General features: G+C 42.4%; 1 protein-coding gene and 1 long non-coding RNA gene across 2 annotated transcripts in view; one reads left to right on the top strand and one right to left on the bottom strand.

Annotated features, from left to right (window-relative positions):
- The window catches only part of LOC146060422 (uncharacterized), a 36,854-nt gene extending 34,583 nt beyond the window's left edge, over positions 1 to 2,271 (bottom strand). The window contains exon 1 of the long non-coding RNA XR_014470430.1: positions 2,208 to 2,271. This is a non-coding gene — a long non-coding RNA (uncharacterized LOC146060422). The remainder of the gene's footprint in view (positions 1 to 2,207) is intronic.
- On the top strand, positions 1,856 to 14,635 carry SRSF10 (serine and arginine rich splicing factor 10). Its single transcript, XM_083173601.1, has 6 exons — positions 1,856 to 2,060; positions 6,343 to 6,449; positions 10,215 to 10,316; positions 11,763 to 11,928; positions 12,033 to 12,080; positions 12,864 to 14,635. Exons 1-6 carry the CDS (start codon positions 1,996 to 1,998, stop codon positions 13,132 to 13,134), a joined length of 759 nt encoding a protein of 252 aa, XP_083029727.1. The 5' UTR covers positions 1,856 to 1,995; the 3' UTR covers positions 13,135 to 14,635.
- Positions 14,636 to 21,492: the final 6,857 nt, after the last annotated feature.

Raw genomic sequence — 21,492 nt, 5'->3', positions numbered from 1 at the left:
CGGGCCGTACCGCCGAGATCAGAATAAGGGCCAAAGTTTGTGACTATCAATGGCTGGGTGCAGAATTGCCATCGATGGAAACTGCACACTGATGGCCATCCCTATAGCACGTGACCAAGCCGCCGACACACGCACCCCAGCCCACCCTCAGTCCATGCACTCCTATTATTTGCAGAGATGTACAGGCTCTGGGCGGTATTCAATGTGAATACCGGCGAGGTGCAGCGAATCCTGTTTAGGATTCGCTGCACATTCGCCACGTTCCGGAGCCGGTTCAACGAGTCAGGGGCTCGCTGCCCCTGACCGGCGAATATGAGCTCCTGCGGCGAACGCCGCAGGGAGCCTGAGGACGGTGGCAGGCAGGGAGATGGAAGTCTCTCTGCCTGCCCCAGAGAGTATGTGGGGGGGAGGTGGGCTCCCCGGGTGCCAGGCAGCACAGGCTGCCCCCCTGGGGGTGCCAGCAGGGGACCGGGTATATTCACTACACCCGATCATGCATATGTAACGATCGGGTGCAGTGAATATATGAATATCTAATGAGCGGCTCGGCTCCGGCGCCCCCTGCTGGCTGGTCAGTGTAAAAAAAAATATATATATATATTTTTTTTTTAAATTACGGTAAATATATATTCATGTGCTTACAGCACATGAATAAAAATAGCATGCCCCTCCTCAGAATAAAATTCCTGATTTTTTTACACCAAATGTAAAAAACCAAACACTTTATTTTAAAAGTTCACATTCTACTTCACCATAAAAAGATAGCGATTGCTACTCGGTGAATCATGGCGAAAAAACCTTCAAATGTATTCGCCATCTGGTCATTGAATAGGGTGATTCACCGTTTTAGTCAAAAATTCACCAAACAGCACAAATTCGCCATAAAAACATGGCGAATCAGGCTCATTGAATACCGCCCTCTGATTTACTCTGATTTCAAAGCAAGATCTTATTGGCTATCAACAACTTTCATGTGATTTGGGATAGCCAATAAGATCCTGCTTTGAAATCAGAGTAAACTAGAGTAAATCAGAACCTTCACAATGTTGCATCTTTTATCCTTAAGTGGTGGATTTGAGAGTGCAACTGCATCCACCTCTGAATTAGCCCCAAAGTTTTTCCATATTAAAACAATCGTGATAAATGTATTTATATTAAAGTATTTTTTTTATTTATAATTTTTTTTTGAATTAGCAATAGCTTGCTATTACAAATGCCAGCATAGTCATGTTTTTTTTATAACTTGTTACGGAGAGTATCATAGAGAACCCACTAAGATTTTATCCACCTGTATTGTGAGGCCCATAATTAATGTACCTCAATCGTAAATTCCTATTTTGCTACAAAGAGTTTTTTTCAATGTACTATGTGATTGTTCTATGTAGTATGTTCTATGTTGCACTGTGTGTACAGTTTTTTTGTTATTTTCTATGATCAACATAAGTTATAAACTTAATAGAGGAATTATTTATCATTTCAGAAGCTTATTAGTGCATTATATGCTTTGGTAACCAGTTTATTTAAAAAAATATCGAAACATCGGTTAACATCGGGTTCACAGTACCAATGTTTAGGACTCTAAATGATGTTTTGCAACCAATGTTGAAAAAACATCATTTGACCGATGTTTTCTTCCGATGTCCCATCCCTAGTTTCTCACCATTGATGGCACAGCAAAACCGATGTTTAGCACTATCGATGGCTGGCTGCAGTATTGCCATCGATGGTAACCATCGATGGCGACTGCAGCGATAGCCATTTCCCTGACCCGTACTCGCCGTGCCACGTGACGGCCGGTTTGTTTTGAGCGCGCATTTTCCCGCCAGCAGCCTCGCTCTCCTATTACCTGGCTGCCCCGCCCCCTGCCCCCACCCGCACTCTCGCGAGAACCGGCCTGGGCAGCTGCTGTTGTGGAGACAGAAGAGAGGAGCTCGCGGCCATTGTGCTCGTGCGTTGGTTTGGCGCGTGTTGCTGTGTCGCCCCCCCGAGTCGACCATGTCCCGGTATCTCCGTCCCCCCAACACGTCGCTGTTTGTCCGGAACATAGCGGACGATATCCGGTGAGTAGGACGTCCCTATTTATGAGTTGGGCCCAGCACGAGAGCGGAAAGCATGGGGTAGGGGGGAAACCCGCTCACCCGTTGTAAGGATTGAGAGCAGGCCCGTGTCTGTGTGGTGCCTGATACACGCCCGTAGCTCCTACGTACCTCCTTGCGGTGGCCGCGCCTGCACAATGGCAGCTAGCACGTACCACGTCTAACCCTGCCTGGGGGTCCCCTCACTACTCCCGCTGCACGCATCCCGCACTTGGTTGCACTCACTGTGTGTGGCTGCATCCACCACCCCGATGAGTGCCCGGGCGGGCTAGTGTACACCGAGTAGTATAGCTGCAGCAGACGCTCTATTTGCTCGCCACACTCTACTAGACCCAACTCTCATTCAGCCAGTTGAATGTATGGGAGCACATGACATCAGCCATTTGTTTCCTTACATCACCAACTAGTTGGATGAAAGCTGGTCTAGTGTATGGCCAGTTAATGACTGGAAACCCTGGGGGAGAGAAGGACGCTGTTAAGGTTGATATACATTTAGTTGACCTTCAGTGGTCAACCCAATGTATTTTGTCCTGAATAGTGTTGACTTAACGACCTTATACTTCTGTGTATGATATGCAATAATAGTAGAATCAGTGTAAAGCCCCATAGACACTATACAAATTATTCAAAATATCACCTAGTGTGTGCATTTAATATTAATGTGTACAGCATTAACACCCCTGTCCCATCCTGCTTGTTCTGGTGAAGGAGGTCCTCGATAACAATAGCCTTGCTGTAGAAGAGTGGACTCATTTGAATACAGCTTATGGGCCCTACACACATGCCGATGTGTGTGTAGGGCGACCTAGCTATGCTACGTCGGGCCGTTCTGCTCAGCACACAGAGCTGACAGCCCACACACAGAGCGAGCTGTCAGCTCTGTGTCCTAAGCGAGCAGACAGCGCCAGTGTTCTCCGGTGGGAGAACCCTGCCGATATTGATGGACACTGTTTATCAATCTCGGCTGTCGATATAGCCCCCCCCCCACACACACCGATGTGAGGGCATTTTCTAAGCGACTTTGCCAAACTAAGCAAAATCGCCTAGAAAATGCCTTAATATCGCATGTGTGTAGGCCGTATAAGTGTATTTGTAGTTTGGCTTATGGTACTAAGAAATACTGTACCCCCACACTGTGAAGCCTAAAGCCTGTGTACACTGGGTGACATGATGAGCAATATTTTCCCTTAGCATAGGATAGTCCCATTCCAACTTATCAACTCCATCTGGCACATAATTGCCCCTCCCTTTAGCCCTCTTCCCCCACAGACAGATAATATCCCCCTAGTAAAGAATAACCACCTCTCCTCCACATACATACACACACTGTCAAACTTTTTCTGTAACACTCAGACTGGCTGCGGATGCTGATGACAGCCCTGGCCGGCTGCTTGGCTCACGTCCATGTCCTCTCAATTTTCCTACATTCGGTGTATAGTGCAGTTAAATGAATCCAGCTGGCAGGCATGCACCCTCTGATTGCGGCCAGATTAGTGCGGCGCAGACAGAGGTAAGGGCTGGATGCTGACCTGCTCTTCCTCAACAGTACGGTTGGCTGCTGCCGCACTTCTAGCTGTCATTCAAGGTAACGTGCCCAGCTAACGCACTAAGGGGGCAGGGGCACAATTGAAAGGCGGTCCCGCACACCTATTGACCCACCAGGGAAGGATCTTCTCACTATAGGGACCACTCCACACAGCTGCTCTCTTTAGAGGAGGCGAGCAGCCTGTCAGCACTGCGGGGGGCGGGATGTGACTGGAAGAGCTTAAGATGGCCATACATCTACAGATTGATTGTCAGATCTGGCTGGTTGGAACAAAAACCTGGTAATATCTTAATGACAGCTTTTGGCAGTTTTCCAGCATTTCAAAGCAAATGGTCAACTGTCATCTGCTCCCATCCTTTACCAGGTTTTTGTTCCAACCATTCCAATATGACAATTTATCTGCAGATGTATGGCCAGCATTACACACTGCTGAGTTTAGCCGCGTGTCAGCTCTGCCAGCCACATCCTGAGCCGCGCCCCCCCCCTTCATCATTGTGAGCAGATCATGAGACGATGGTCGCACAATCTGTTGGAGCACATGATCTGCATACAATCCGATCTGGATCTGCATTCAGTTGAATGGATATTTTACTCCTGATTGCAGCAGGTAGGATCTCCCAAATGACCAGTGGGCATGCGGATCAGAATCTGATCTGAAATATGCCCAGTTTACATACAATTGGTCGAGATTTTACCAAAAGCGGGGGAATTCAGGCCAAATCTTTCTGTTGTGTACCCAGCATTAAGGTGTCCTCCATACACTATGCAACTTCTCTCCTCTGAGAAGTTGCATACAATCCTTGCTCCAGGTAGCAGGATTGCATGTGATCCCTGTCTCCGGGAGTAGTTCTGACACGGAGATCATGTGTGCAGCATCTATGATCTCAGATCTGATGTTTACAGGAACAGATTTGGATCTGATTTCAGACATGTCCAAGTTGGGCCGGATCTGTCGAGTGAACAAAGCGAATATAGGGGTTGGAGACATTCAGCTACGAAAATAGATTGGGATTGTTTACACTGGAAAAAGATGTTTAACATGTACAAATATATTAGGGGCCATTATAAGGAACTGTCAGGTGACCTTTTTACTTTGAAGGACTCTAATACGCATGTGCATGCATTTAGACTAGAGAAGATTTCGTACCCAAGGTTAAACTTGATGGACTTGCGTCTTTATTCAGCCTTAGTTACTATGTAACATATCGGACAAGTGTATGGAGATCTTAAATATTCCTTTCTATGTAGCATTTATAAGATCCCTTTTTAAGTCACATAGCAACGTTGTTTGAGTGCCCGTTCTGGTGAATGAGAAATACAGCTTGTGGTGTCCCTAGTGGTATAGGTAGGTGGCGCTGTGTGCTCAGTGGAACAGTCTAGTCTGTAGTGTAGCTTTGAATGTATAGTTATAAAAAAAGGAAACTATATCTGTCCTGTGGGAGAAACCATGTGAGGAAGAAGTAGGTATGGGGCGGGGGAGATGGGTTGCGAAAAATTTTCACTGAAGGCTTGCACCTGCTGTGGAACATTTGTGTCCTATATTAATCTAACACGGATGAAACAGTCCGGAGGAAATCTGCCAAATACAAAGCTAGTAAAATGTGGTTTGAAAGAGTGAACTCCTTTTGTAAGCTTGCTTCTAAATACAGTGCAGTTAGGATATGGGGCAGAATTAGGCCACAACACATGATTAAGTACTGAAAAGGTGCATACACACTGGGCATTTGTCTAGTGTGTATGCAAAGCGATGATGTGAGAATCTCTGGCTGATGAATTGCTCAGTGATTTTCACCCGGCTCAGCTATTTTTAACGTGTGTGTACCACTTTTCACAGTAGGAGACTGTAAAGGGGATGCCGTTTAAATCCCAGCGGGCGGGATCCCGGCGTTCAGAATCCCGACCGCCGAAAACCCGACACTTTCTCCCTCCGTGGGTGTCTACAACACCCCTGGAGGGAGAATAAATTAGCGTGCCGAGAGTAGCGAGCGCAGCGATTTTGCGATCACATCACACAGCCCGGGGCACAGAAGAGCAGTGAATAAATTACATAGGCAAATCGCATGTGATCGCATCGCACGCATGCGATGCAATTTGCCTACGGTGCCGTACGTATGGTAATTGGGCGCCGTGATAATACACAAGTACCACTATTTGTACTTTTCCATCCATGTGGACACTGGGAACCGTGAAGCTGTACACTAATTGGGGTTGTGCTAGTGTGCAATTTGAAAACCTTGTGTTTACTGTGTACCTTGATGTTGTCTGTGAGCCTCTATTGGTTTTTCCATGAAACTTCTTGTGCATCCTGTCTTAAGTTCTGCACCGCACCTTGATGGTGAGGCTAGTGAATATTTGTAATGCTGGTGGGCATGGTGTGTTCATGAACGGCACATGTACAATTTAATTCCCTTCCCAATGAAAAATATTGGCAGTTATAACTGAAGTAGAGTGACTTCCATGGCTCACAAATGAAGCATTACCTGGTCTCCAATGGCTGGTTATAATGTTGACTGGAGTTTAATTTCAAATTTTAAAATGCAGTTTTGATTTTATATAGAAAAATTTAATGTAGCAATTTTTTTTTTTTATAGTTCAACCTGTATTAAATCTACACAAACCTGCTATTTTTAATTAACATTAATAAAGCAATGTTTCGTGTTTGCATGTTGGACATCTCTAATGAAAACTCTTTCTTTTCAGATCTGAAGATCTACGCAGAGAATTTGGTCGCTATGGCCCTATTGTTGATGTATATGTCCCACTTGATTTTTACAATCGGCGCCCTAGAGGTTTTGCTTATGTTCAATATCCTTTCTTCCTTCAACCTGTTGGTGAGGGGAAGTGACGTTTGCAAACAAAGATTGTGTAAGAGGTAACTTGAAGTGAAACATATTGCATTGCTCACATCATTTTTATGTTGCTTATTGTGCATTGCAAAGTGTACTGCTGACGCTTCCCAGGTACATTTTTTTTATTATTATTAATTTTTTTTTTTTTTTTTGACTGTGGGTGTTCAGAAAAAGTATTTAGTACTAATCAGTTTTTACATAATCCCATATCTTTATAATCTATATATATTAGATGGTCCACTAACGCTTCACATTGTCTATTGTATGCTTGTAAATTGTGTTTTGGATGGATAATCTTTTTACCTTGATTCTGTCCCCTAATTCTGGTGTCCTCTGTTATCTCAGAATTGTAAAGCTGTACAGTAAAGGCGAACCACAGAGAAAGAATGAAAGAACCTTTAGAGTAGAGACCAGTAGACAAAGCAAAGACCCCTTAATGATCAGGCTTGAAGAATTAAAGGGAAATTGGGAAAAGAAAAGCTGGAAGAAGGACAAGCCAAAATAGGAGTCAAAGCTTCGCTTTATTCACAAAGGGAAAAAGTTATTTTTGAAAGTTTAACGATAAAAGCATCTGTTAATTGGCAAGCAACTCAATGAAAAGTCCTTCTTACAAGCTCTTAAAAATAAAAGATCAAGATGAAGTTGAATGGTGGCCAAGATTACAGTCTTGATGTATCCTGCCAAACAAAGACAAATTTGCCATCTTGTGTAAGTACGCAATTTGATACTAGGTTGGTGAAGGCTGTAGGGGTTTGGTTGCTTATGTGCAGGGTTAGGTGAGATCAGGTATTTGTATCCTCAGCTAGCACTGCTTTTTATCTGCTATTATGGTTAACATCTGACAGTATGTCATTGCTGTTATCAAAAGGAGTCTGAATTCAGAACTTTTAATATACTTTGTCAGAGGACAGGTTAGAAATAGGGACACGCAGTGCCTCATAGGTTGCATGGCATTGTTAGCGCATAACTGGTGTTATGTCTATTATAGTGACTGGTGGTTCTCTATAACATAACTGCATGCATACTTGTTAGCTCAAGCAGGGGAGCTTTTGCAAATGATTGTGTAATAGGAAAGGTGTCAATTGTGTTTTCCAAATATAATGCACAATAATATGGATAATTAGGGGGGAGGGGGGTAAAAAGTTAATGGTTTGAGTGTTTTGTACTTGGTGAGCAAAAGTGGTTCTTGCACTCCTAGCTCAAGGTTTGCTTTGTAAACTGGTTTAATACATGATGGCAGCTATGTCTTCTAACTGGACAAATCAGAATTATTTGGCAGCTAGTAATTATACGGAGAAATATTGCTCTGTCAGTTAATATAAGATAGTTTGCATGAATACTATCCCTAGATACAAATATCTATTCAAAAGTGGAGTTAGTGGGTGATTCAATTGTTTGTGCTGCTTTCTGCTGGGCGTCTATATAAATGTGCACCTGGCAAAGCAATTCAATTGATACTTTATTATTATTTTTTTAATTGACCTCTTCAAAAGCAGATGGTTTAGTTTAAAGCAGTGGTTAGGGCTCCTAGACCAGACTAAGGCCCCATACACACCAGAAAGATTAGCTCACGATTAGGGCTAATTTCGACCGTTGTAACGACGGTTGTGCATGCATTGTGGGTCAATCGTTCGTTTTTCACTCACAATCAGGATCGTTTGCGACGGGATGCGCGCTCCCGTCACGTCGTGTGTCGCATTGGAGATTTTGCCTCCTGCAGCAGAATCTCCAATCCGACCGCAGGTCGGGTGCTGATTGTATGCACATCTGAAGCACATTGTGTGTGCTCCCGTCGTACGGACCGTCGTTCCAATCCGGCTTGTTTATAAAGACACTCCCACCGCAGATTTACTAACGATCCGCACATCCGACGGTCGTACGACCATCGTTACCGATGTCGGATCGTTAGCTAATCGTGTGCACCAGGGAACATGATCGTTCCCTAGTCGTTTACCGGCAGCGGGAGAGCGCACCAGGAAAGTGCACGCCAAATCGGTAGCCGATCGTTAGACGATCCTGGTCGTTCTGGTGTGTATGGGGCCTAAAGGTGACCACACACTAGAAAGATCTACATTCTGCAGATGTGCGCCTAATTAGCAGTGAAATCTTTTGTCCGTCCTGGACAAAAGATTCAGTGCAGCAGACATATTCGCCAAAGATTTATCTTAGGATCCCATGTGTGTTCCAAATGATCTTTCATGCAGCATGTAAGATCAGAAGATTTGGCAAAATATCTGTGGGTGCACTCACCCAATCGATACCGGACGATTTGCGACCAACTATTTGGTAAATGTCGGACGATTTTTCAGTCCTATCTGTTGGAAATAGGCATAAAAATCGTTCTAGCGTGTGGGCACCTTTAGCATACATTTCTTCATGCATCTTATTAGGCTGCAATAAGTCTTATTGTTAATCGCCCGAATGTAAAACAATGGAATTGTTCAGTCAGGCACCCATTAGTTTAGATGCCAAGCGTGGGAGACACTACTTATCACTTCCTCCTGAGGCTACGAGGAATGCGCAAAAAATCCACTCAGGATTTAGACTTTATTAGCTGCTATACTCTGCTAAAACCTGTCTGTGTGCTTGAAGTATGTTTCCAGATCAGAGCAACACTGAGTTGCTCGGACGGTGCCACAAAAACCCTTGTGAACCGCCCTGCAGTGCTGTGACATCGAAACTTATAGCAGTTATGAGAGGTCATTATTTAAAAAAAAAAAAAGTTTGGAATGGAAAAAAGGTAGTAAATTGTCTAATGAAAAGCTATTCTATATGTGACCCTTTTTCTGAAATTAAGGCTGCTTTTCACAATGCCCTACAACTTCAAGCTGAATTAAATCTAATAGAAGATGCATTTGTTTTTGCTGGCAGACGTAAGGTAACTAAACACCCATTACTTGTTGTGCCTAAATGGTCTGAGCTTAGACAAAAGTAACTAAACCCATCTGAAGTAGTGTACCACTGCTTACCCTGCAAAACAATAAGGACCCTCATCCATTCTATAATTGTGTAGCTATCAGAAAACATGTTTAGGGACAGCTACTATCATTACCTGATTAAGATGTAAGCAGAGTGGACATATGAACGAGTACCTTTGTATTTTAATGGGGGTTCAGACTCATTGATGGCCATTATCCTGTGGCTCAATTTGCCTATTTCCTGCACCTTAATCAACATATTACTGTGTAGAAACACACTGATTCTGTGGGATCAAGTTTTCCCTGCACATGAATCTGCATTAAGTGTATAATATCCAGGTGGTTGGGCATAAATGGTTTGATAGACCACTAATCTGGTCATAGGTTTGCCGAGTTTTCTGATTATCGAGGCATGTGATCACTTATTTCATCCCCACCCCCTGGAATTTTAAAGTTCACTGGCCAATGAAAATTCACATGACTTATTAAAGAAGCTGCTATAATTCACGTTAATGCTAGCTGGAGATCTCCTGTAATACAATGGCAGGATCTGTAAAAAAAAAAAAAAATTCTTGTCTGTCTTGTTGCTATTTTTAGATTGGTCTGTAGCATACACATTTTCTGATAAACACCCATTAGCTATCCCACGTGTTTTTAGATAGGTTCCCATTGCATTGTGGGATATATCTAATTAGTGCATCTTTTCAAATGAGTATACTTCGGTCGGCTGTGATCTTGACCGTGGCACTTGACAAGCCTTTTTAGTGTAATCAAAAAGATTTAGGCACCTTAACTGCTAGCACATTTGAAGATGTCCGGGATGCGGAGGATGCTTTGTATGGCTTGGATAGAAGATGGATTTGCGGACGTCAGATCGAAATCCAGTTTGCACAAGGAGATCGAAAAAGTAAGTGGCAAAAGACTGACTTTATAGCATTTGGGTTCAGGAAAGACAATATGATAAGTGGTTGCTCTGGCAAAACATGCCTACTTTTTAGTTTCATCTAGATTATTCTATTCAGTAACTTCATATTGCTGCTCAAGATTGGTGTTGCCTTTACACTATAAACTGTTTCTGCTGCTTTTCTTCACTTGAGCTCACATCTTGAAAAGCACATCAGTGTCTGTAGACCAAACCTTTTGCATGAAAACTTTAGGCATTTAAAAAAAAAAAAAAAGTTTCTAAGATGTAGAGGTAGAATGCATGCTCCTGTGAGTTGTTAGTGATGTCCTGTCTATATTGCAGCAAAATGAGGGTATAATCAATGATACCTATACTCCTGGGTGTGGCCAATGAAGATATAAGACTATGGCTTGTGAAATCTTTCAGTTTTCATAAGCTATCATTTGGCAGGGAGTTCAGGGGCAACATGAGCCACATTGTATAGTTTGCATGTTCTCTAATTTGTACCCAGCTTTACAATTTTGCTGTAGGAAACATTGGAACAGATTGAAGCCCCATACACACAGCGATTGCGAAAATCCCAAAAAATAGTGGGTCCCTGGGACCCCTCACTTAAAAAATTTGGGCTCTTACAGATGGAGCTGTTGTCATTACAGCGGCTCTTGATATGATCATCGTCCCTGTCCACAAAAATGGGGCATGTGACACTCACGCGTCCCCCTTCAGCCCCTGCTATGGGTATGTCACACGGGCTGGCTCAATCTGTACCTGACCCTTTTCTGGGTCCCAACAGAATAAAGCCTCCTTTGGTCCTCCTGAGTGATATAGTTTGTGTGTATTGCTAACAACTGCATGCACAGAAAGGGGACTCGTTGACTTCACTGAATGATATCATTCAGTATAAGTGCACTGTTATTTGGCCAGAAATTGAATACTGTTCGTAAATGATATGGTCTTGTGTGTATGGGGCTTAAGAACTGAGGCAGAATGGGTACAGTTTGCATTTGGAAGAACCAGTCTGTTGCAGAGGGAAACTAAAAATGGACTATGTAAAGAAGTTATGGAGGCACACACTTGCCTAACTCTAAAACGCAGTGTGGAAATAGCCCACTGATTTGAAAAACTCCTTGTATGCCATGGTTGCAGTGCTGCAGTTTGCGCCTACTCTTAAATTGGGCTTTCACTAGTACTCAGACTATAAGTTGTACCAATACCTGTACATGTTACTGCAATTGCAGATATTTATACAAAATATTGACTTTGGAGCTGAAGTCTGTATATCTTGCCCAAATACAGTCCTTTCTGCTTAATTGAAATATTACACACGATTGCACTCTAAATATTTGGTGTACCATTTAAAAAGCATATAACTTGTTTTTTTTTTTTTTTTTTTTTATACTTACAATAAAAAAATACCACACAACTAAACTTAGTTCATTTTTGTTACAGCTCCAAATCAAATGAAAGCCAAGGAAGGAAGAAGTTCATATGGGTCTTCACGTTACGATGATTATGACCGAAGCAGTAGACGTTCACGAAGCCGCAGTTATGAAAGACGAAAATCAAGGAGTCGTTCTATTGAACAGGGTTATGACAAATCGTACAGTCCTAGAGGGTACGTCTCTTTATATTTGTCTCTGAAGGGTTGTATGTTTATAGTAGCTTTGGGCCACATTTATGTTAGGCTGGTTTTAACTTTTAGCTATTTCTCTTTACCAGCCGAGCTGACAGGCCACGTCGTAGCAGAAGTCGCTCACACCATGGCAGGTAATTGGAAATAACTTTTCTACACTCGGTGTGTAACTTTTCTACACTATGTCTAGGTCAACTTTTTTATGTGTGCCTATTGGCGCCCGAGCAAATGATCAGTGTACAGTGTCTCCTCGCATGGCTGGCTTCGCTCACCTTCCTGTGCCTCCTTGTGCTTGGCATACTGTGCCATTCCCAGACATGGATTTCAATATATGAAAGGGTAAATGGAAAAATCCACAGAAACTTGTGTTGGTTTAGACATTGTCAGACATCCAGATACCAAATTCTTAAGCAATTTCTTCATTCTGAATGACTCCTTGAAGAGCTAATGCATCTGTTCGTTTGGTGCAATTCCTAAGTGGAGGAATTGCTGCAATGTATAATGGTGTGTACACACTTGTACAATGTGCATGAGATTTTGACTATATAGTCAAAATCTCATCTGGATCTCATGCAGATCGCACAGGTTTCAACCCTTGCAATCCCAATGCGCGCTCCCGTATCTCAGCCAAAAAGTCTTGGCTGCATACACCATATAGTGCAGATCTGCACTATATAGTCTAAATTGTATATATTGTATGCAGATAGTCTAAATTGTAATAGTCGTGATTGTACAAGTGTACACACCTTATCTCTAATTTTACAAACTCATCACCATTGACTTGATCCATCAATATTAAAGCAATGAAACCATAACTTTGTACAACCTGTCCTATTTGTGAGTGTTAAAGTTGTGTGGCTATTTCTTTGATTTTAGTTGTAAAGTAATCTTAAATTTTTTTTTTTTTATATATATAGATTAAGTCGCCGCCATAGATCACAATCTAAATCAAACAGTAGATCACGATCCAAGTCCCAGCCAAAAGAAGAAAAAAGGGAGCGAGGTACTGGCTCAAGGTCTCACTCCAGGTCCAAAGCTGATGGGAAAGGCAAAGCAAGTACCAGATTGAGTAGAGAAACCAGAAGAGATGACCATGAACGATCAAAGTCTCCATCCCACTCTGAGTCAAGGTCCCGGTCGAAATCAAGATCACGCTCTTGGAATAGCCACAAATCTAGTGGCCATTAATTTGGCTTCTTTAAGAAATTTTACTAATTGGAATGTTTTTCTGTCCTCCCCACCCACCTAAATGTTCTAGATTTCTGTTTGCTTCTGATTTTCCTTTTCGCAGTGGTTGATCAAAGTAGGTTCGAACCATTAAATCCCCAACTTAATACAATCTGGTTCAATTGAGATATGGTATTTTAGGTTACTTTTTAAAGCACTGACGTGAAATTGGTGCCTCAGACAGATAAAAGCATGTTCAGTTAGCCACCTGGCACTGTCCAACAGATTGCGTTGGCCACAAGTATTTGGTAGTTTGTATTCCTCAAATGACCCTGTATTCACAAGTTTTTATCACCATCACTGCTTTCAGGGATATTTGTGAGCTTCAGTGTCCTGTATGTAATTTGGTTCTGTTTTCTGTTGAATAGGGAAAATGTGTATGAATGTTTTTTGTACAGTAAGGTTCCCATTAGACTAGACGAGAATGTGTACATTTAAGAATCAGTCACTGAGTATTTGGGTTTTTCTTTTTCTCCAAAAGAATCTCTTCTGTTGTAGACATGCTTTTTCCCATGTTAGAGAATGGCAAACGGGTCTGCTTTAGATACAAATCATACCGCTACCTAGAACAGCATTTCATGTAAAACGTTTCATATTGCCTCATCTGTCCATAAAAGGCATGAGCGCTTAGTGACCTTTTACTTTGAGCATAGAAGTATCGCTCTTCCAATACCAGTTCCCTCCACTATTTATGGCGGGCTATTGTACTGCAGCAGGTGCAAATGGAAAGCTGCTTTTGAGTGTTAGACTTTCTGATTCATTCGCCTGCAAGCAGAAGCTATATGAAAGTTCAAAAGGTGATCTGTGAAGATCCTGGTTATATGCAAGTGCTGAAACACTGCAAATAGTGGTTGTTATTCCTAGTAGAGGTAAACCTGCCAAAGTACTAAACGTAAAACTAATTCAGTGTAACTTATTAAAATATAGCAAATTACATTTTATTTCTAATAATTCTTAAGCTATGTATTGCATCTCTTTGGCAAATGCAGGCACTGCTCACTTACAAGTATTGCTCTTCTGGCAATTAGAGCTAGGGAGGAATTCAATTCAGTGAATCAATCTTTGCTGAATCTTAGGGACAATAGCCAGCTTAATCTTACATAGCATAGCAGGCACTTGGCTGAGCAAAAGATGAGGGTGTCATTGCCATTATTTAAACCCTGCAGCAATGGCAACTCCTCACCCTTTGTTTGGAATCAAATGCCCCACATTGAATGCCCCACATTAAAGTTATCTTAAAGGTTTCTCCTTTGCTACTTGCATCTCTTAAAGGGTTAGAATGGTCTCTTGCCTTACCATTAATTAATATATCTGGGGAAAGGCTACATATACCGAAACAGTGACCAGTTAGTTAGTCAGCTTACCATTACATCAATTGATATTATACATGTATTATTTGTAAACTCAATATTTCACGTTGTGGATTTATTTGCTGATATTTGTAACTCCTATCCTAAAACTTTACATGACTCTTGGCATTTTTGTTTTTTTAAAAGCCAGTTTCAATTTAACATAAGCCCTGTCTAGTATCCAAATGCAGACATTTCATATATTCTGCTTTTTACTGGATTCTTGGCAGGGTAGTTTAAGTATTGTGTTTGTAAAAGTTAAGGTAGCCTTTTCTTAAAAAAATAAAAAAAACTTTTCAGTTAACAATTGTTTGGTATTTGCTATGCAATCATTCATATGCATGTTAAATTTCTTTACGGTACATCTCATGTGTAAAGTACAGTTCAGGTTTTTTTAGCAGATAGGTTGGATTTAAACTTTTTTTTTTGGTACTTATGTAGTAACTGGGCTGCCGATTTTTTGATTGTATGCCTTAAGTTAAGGCATACAATCAGATGCGATGCGATGCGATATCGCATCGCATCGCATCCGATATCGGATGCGATATCGGATGCGATGACCCGATTTTTCCATAGGAATCAATGTTAAAATGATTCCTATGGAAAAATGGGTCCTTTTCATACCCCTACTATCCAAGTGGGCATGGAGTTGGATATAAACCTGTGGCGAGCGTAGCGAGCCACCGAGCCCGAAGCGTGGCGAGCGAAGCGAGCCCCGCGAGGGGACGGTATTCGTCCCCTCGCGGGGCTCGCTTCGCTCGCCACGCTTCGGGCTCGGTGGCTCGCTACGCTCGCCACAGGTTTATATCCAACTCCATGCCCACTTGGATAGTAGGGGTATGAAAAGGACCCATTTTTCCCATTGAATTCCATGTTAAAATGGACTCAGTCCATTTTAACATTGATTCCTATGGAAAAATCGGGTCATCGCATCGCATCGAATCGCATGGTCGCATGCGATGCGATCTCCCGATCCGACCCGATTTAGAAATCGGCAGCCCAGTTACTACATAAGTACCTTTTTTTTTTTTTTGAGGCTTACAAAATATGTTTCTTTAGCCAATGCTGTATTTTAAAGCAAATGGTTACTCTTTAAAGTTTCAGTCTGAATGCTTGCTGTACATCTTGGCAAAAAGCTCAAATAAAATAAAAAAAAATCTGTTTTTCTTCTCTCCCCTGTAGAAGATTTTCTTCTCTCCCCTGTAGAAGAATGTAACAGTAATACTGACCTTTATTTTAGAAGTGACCTAAGCATTGGTCTCTATTATAGCACTCACACTGTGCGTTAGCCACTGCTGATGTGCTTCACCCCCCGCTGGCTTACTGGGCACACTCGTGAGATCACCTTTGTGGAGGCTGGAGCAGGCATGGCCAGGGCCTGTGCTGTATCTGTTGTGGTTCTGTGATCAATGACCCCCTGCTGCAGCTTAATGATGGCTACAGCTGTTTAACAGTCAGTGCTACTGACTTCATGCATATCCCTACATATTGGCTTGCTATGTTTTAAACAGCAGCACCTATACATGGGTGTCTATACCACTCTGCCCCTATGAATGTGCCATAAGTATCAATCACACCTCATATAGTGGCATATAATACATCTACCTCTGAATGTACACACTATGCAATGTTATTTGAACAACTGATGAATGACATGGCATAATGATTCAGTCTGTGTTTTAGGGTTGGCCTGATATTAATGCTATACAATCAGTGCCGATACCTGTACCATCTGCATGTGTAAAGCAAACCAAATGCCTGCCATAGTTACCTGACATCGCAACTGTGAGAAATGCGTCTCGTTGGGTCACTATCATATTTCTATATGTTCTATCAGTCGTAGATTCTTACCAGAACTGTCTGGCTGATCGGTTCTGTGTATTCAATCACGTCTACTTGGTTACATGGTGTCAATGAAAGTTTGAGCTATGGTGTGCCTGCTCACTAATTCATGTGACGGTTGCTGTGGCAATAGCATGATGTGTCAAACTGAAGAGCTTAAAGCAGATTGAATTCCCATGTGCGTTAGGCAACATGTCACTTATGTTAAAGCCGGTTCTATTTTCAAAGGTGCACCTTCCAAATGACTGACTATGCTCTTATCATCGTGTTATGTTCTACATAGTATCTTTTAAATCAGGTCTTGACAAACCCCGATTGCCAGGTTTCCACTGCGACCAGAATTTCCCATCTGGCCTGCCATCTGCTGAGGTCCGGGACATAGCACGCTGAAGTAGTGTGTCCAACCTCCTGCTTAAGTGGACAGCCATTTCAAATGTCCTCTCTGCCTAGAAAAGTGATCTGTGACTCATTCCCCGCATAGCGGTGCTCAGCTCAGTACTCCATAGCCAGCAGCCACGGCTCCAGTTGTCCTGCTGATGTAAGTAATAATGTGTGCGCTGATCAGTTATATTAAACCTGCTCCCCTGCCGTGGATAAGTGTTACACACACCCCCCCTTCCGGGGATAAGTGCATTTTAAGCCATGGCAAAAGCTAACCCCATGCCAGACCTTGGTTACTCCATAGCAATAAGCATTTAACCCTTGGCATGAAGCCCATAGCAACGAGCATATAGGTAAGCAGAACTTATGTGGCATAATATGTAATTACAGCATGTGGCATTATATTTAATGGACATGGCGTGTGATATATGTAATAGGCCATGTCTTTATTTTATCTGGCTCCTAGATTTTAAAGAAATTTGACAAGCCCTGTTAAATGTAACAAGTGAGCCTTCAGCACAGGAGCCAAATAATGCTTTACTGTAGAAAAGAAACTATGGCAACGGAAAGTATGTCATATCATAGAAGTATTTTATTATCTCAAATCACCCTTGTTTACACATACACGTGTGTGTGTGTGTGTATCATGCCTAGCTGTTGTATACACATATCCTATACAATAAAAGGAAGCTGCTGCTCCTCTATGGACACACCTCAAGTCTTGCACATCTGAGGCCACTAGGTGGTGCCTGACATCAATTCAAGCATTGATCCTTATCTCCTTAGGGAGGACAAACAAGTTGTTACGTCCAAGTAGGCTAAAAGGGGAGGAGCAACTTGCTGTTGACTATGCCACAATTGGTTGCTTTTAGTATCCGGTGGCAAGTGTGGTCCTGCAAGGTTAATGGACTCTCACATGTACTGTAATCACGCACTGGATCCATTCTGGGGAAACTGAACATTTCTAACCACCAACTTAACTTTCCAAAGGGACACAAACGCAGTTCCAACCTGTAAGTATACAACCTTTGATTGCTCTATTTTTATTTTTACATTGAATACTATATGGGTTTGTTTTAATCATTTAATAACTGTCTAAATTTTTATACTCATGCATTAAGTATATATTTTATACTAATTAATAAATACTGTGTAATATTAGCACCCAATTGATATATTTTCAATGCTCCACCTTTTTGTTTTGCTTGTACCCTCTTAGGTGTTTTGACATCGCCTTTTAGCCTCGAGGCTAAAAGATAATGGCCTTGCACTCAAAAGTGTAAGCGAAGCAAGCCCACAAGGGCCTGTCCAGGACCCTTCTTCCGCTCTTGTGTCTCCCCCTGCCCTGTCATGTAATAGGTCCTTTAGCACACTTGGAAATACACTTAACCAAGAACAAACCACCTGTGGAACAGAAGGGGTATAAACCCCTTTATAATATGTTAATGCAGTAGAGTATTTGTTTAAGTGCTAAGTTTGCTGTGTGATGTACAAAATATCTGCTAAAAATGAGAGCCTCACTATTTTTTTTTATTATTTAAGGGCAATATTTAACTAACTAAACTTCAATTAATTGACTTTAGTCATTTTCAGCAAATGATCTGAAGTGATTTATAAGCCTCCATTATGACCCTGGCATTTTTAGTGGATATTTTGTACATAGTGCAGCAATGTTGGAACTCAAAGGGTTAACCACTTGCCATGCAGTGTTCTCTAGGCAATCCGTCAAACTTGCTGTTGGAACATCTTCCTCGGGCCAGCACTCTCCGAGGGCCTCTTGCTCTCACAGTCCGGTCATTCATCATGGTAGAATCTATGGGGACATGTTGCAATAAGCAGACAATTCACAACTCCTCTGTCCCTTAATGTGGGAGTAATTCCAACTTGCAGCCAGTTTGCTATGGCAAATAGTCATACATGTGTGCAAAAACTTGTATGCATTCATAATTTGTATTACCAGCCATTCAATGTTGTGCTGCTTTCCAAATTAGCAATGATAGCACTTTAATTTTCACATTTATCCACATGATTATAGGCAGTGACTAGCTATTCACTGATGAATGCAGCTTAATAAATTTTGCATTTGTCAAGGAAACGAACATTACAGGTTTAACTACTTCCTTTGAAATTGCATGACAGTCTCACGATGGATTGGAGTATAGTATACTCCAATCCATCGTGAGACTGTCATGCAATTTCAAAGGAAATAGTTAAACCTGTGATGTTAGTTTGTATACAAACACACACCTATACTCAATTGAAAGTAGATTGACAAATCTTTACTGCAGCACACATACCACAACGGAAGAACCCTTTCGATTTGAAAATACAGCTTTTATCACTACATACAAAAGTGATTATAAAAAAATTGAAAAAATCCTCAACAAACATTGGGGATTGTTAAAAGCCGACCCAATCTTGAAGGAGTATGTTTCAGATAAGGTAGAGGTGATCTATAAAAGAGCGCCCAATATCAGAAATTGGGTAGTGAAAAGTGCTCAAACCCCAAAAGTAACCATGCACACAAGGGTTAAATCGAAAGGGTTCTTCCGTTGTGGTATGTGTGCTGGCTGCAAACAATGTAACAAGAAAGAGGGAAATAAAATAGAAAGCTTCACATCCACTGTAACAGGTAAAGAATACAAAATAGATCATTTTGTTACATGCAGCAGTAGCAATGTTATCTATTTAATTCAGTGTGCATGCAACAAACGGTATGTAGGAAGAACAAGTCGGCAATTTAAAATTAGACTAAGAGAACATTTAAACAATATTAAAAAAGGGGTGGAGACACACTGCATGTCGGCCCATTTAAAAAAAGTACATGACTGTTCATTAAACAAAATTGTGAGTTTTAAAAAATTATAGATTCAGTAAAGGGGAATTGAAGAAGGGAGGATAAAAAAAAAGTGATTTGGCCTGTGCAGAGATGCGATGGATCTACGAGTTAGACACACTGCATCCTAACGGGCTAAACGGGGAGTTCAAAATAAAGTGGTTTCATGAAGTGTCCCCAATACCTGACTTCAGATAAAACCCATGCTGCATTGACTTTTAATTGCATTTTAAGAGAAATATCCCCATTTTTTTTATGTATATTGTGTAAGAATTTTTTATGTTTATTTATATGTGTGTATACAACTTTAAGAAAGCCGGGCAACATGTATGGAAAAAACATGGGGCCCAGGAACAGGTAAAGCGGAACTCTCAGGGAGGATAAATAATCAGGAGCTACACTCTCCAGCTGCATCTTGAAAAAGACCCACAGAGGTAGAAACGCGTAGATGAGCAGCTGGAGATTGGAGCTCGCACAAGAGTAATAGCCGCCATACACAAGGGAGCAGTACCGGGGTGCATACCATCTACCCCGAGAGGCTCACAGACACCTAAGTGAACCTTGGAAAAGTATCCGGACAACATCGGAGCCCCACAGCAAAAATTTAAAGATCAGCGTCTCTGTGACCCGCCAGACTGCGAGCGCAGGCAGGCACTGGCCGGTGAGAGCAGCGCAGGCTGTGTTCTTTGCTGTAAGGATTACCGTTCAGGGAAAACCCGAAGGGTCACCACAGTGGCAGTGTGGTGCCTGAAGGGAAGACTACCAGCGAAGGAGCAGCACTTGTCCTGTTAAAAGAAATCCCACTGAGAAACATCTAAAGTGATAGGAGATTCTGCCCCCGAGAGCCTATTTAAAACTTTTTTCTGCAAGAAACTGTATTTTTCTTACGGCCAGTGGTGGATGCTGGGGTGTGGTATTCCGGGCTGGAGGTCCGGGCACCAAGGAGTAGAAACTTCTTGTGGCTAGTGCAGCCCCAGGCTCCGCCCCCCTAATACCCCTTCCTGTCCTCAGAGACCAGTTTTTTTCCTTGGTGCTCTGAGGAACAGGCACCACGCTAAGGAGAGGGCATTTTTAGCCCTAGTTTACTTCTATTTTTTTTTTTTTTAACACAGCCGTCAGACTCGCAGCGCTGCTGCGGCTGACGGCAGAGACCTCTCCCGGCGTCTGGTGGACGGACCTGTCGGCCGCTCGCACCAGACACCTCAGGCACTTGGAGGGAGCTGCAGCCGGGAGAAGCACAGGTAAGCGGCTTCCCTTTGAAGGGGAGCTGGATATCGCGGCTCACACCGCCGGCGGAGGGGGCGCCGCCGGAGGCCTGGCAGCAGTACTCAGCTCATGCTGAGAAACCGCTAGACCACCAGGAGTTTTCTGCGTAAGCATCTCTCTCTGTGAAAAGGGAGTTACGCTGGTGGTTCCAGGAGGGGACGGAGTACAAGATAACTCCGCCCCCATGCTCGCGGCAATGGCCTGTCCTGGGTTCCCGCCGCGAGCGCTCCTCTCCTCCCCCCTGTGTCACAGCGGGGGCCATTTTAGCTCACTTGCTGCCTGCCTGCTAAACGGAGAGGAGCTTAAGAAATCGCCCCCCTTTGCCTCCACTGTTATCAGTGACAGGTTGTATTATCCTCACCTCACTTATATGGTGAAGGTGTAGGAAACAAAGTGCCGAATCCTGTGTGTATGTGTTTTTGTGAGGGATTGAATACTGCAGTGTATTTTTTCTGTCTTTGTTATTTTCCACAGTTTGTTATGTTGATGTGAGTATTCATATACCACATCTCTCTCTGTAGATTTGACAGAGAGCGCAGTATTAGTTCACTGATTTTTTTATTTAGTGACTGACAATTCCCACATACAATATTACTGGTGTATTTAGTTAACTCAGGTTACAAATTTACTGGGATACATACACAT

This window comes from Crinia signifera, chromosome 2 (genome assembly GCF_055691185.1).
Source record: "Crinia signifera chromosome 2, ASM5569118v1, whole genome shotgun sequence".
NCBI classification, from domain to species: Eukaryota; Metazoa; Chordata; class Amphibia; order Anura; family Myobatrachidae; genus Crinia; species Crinia signifera.
Note: the sequence above shows the minus strand (reverse complement) of the source record. Positions and strands in the feature narration are given on the sequence as shown.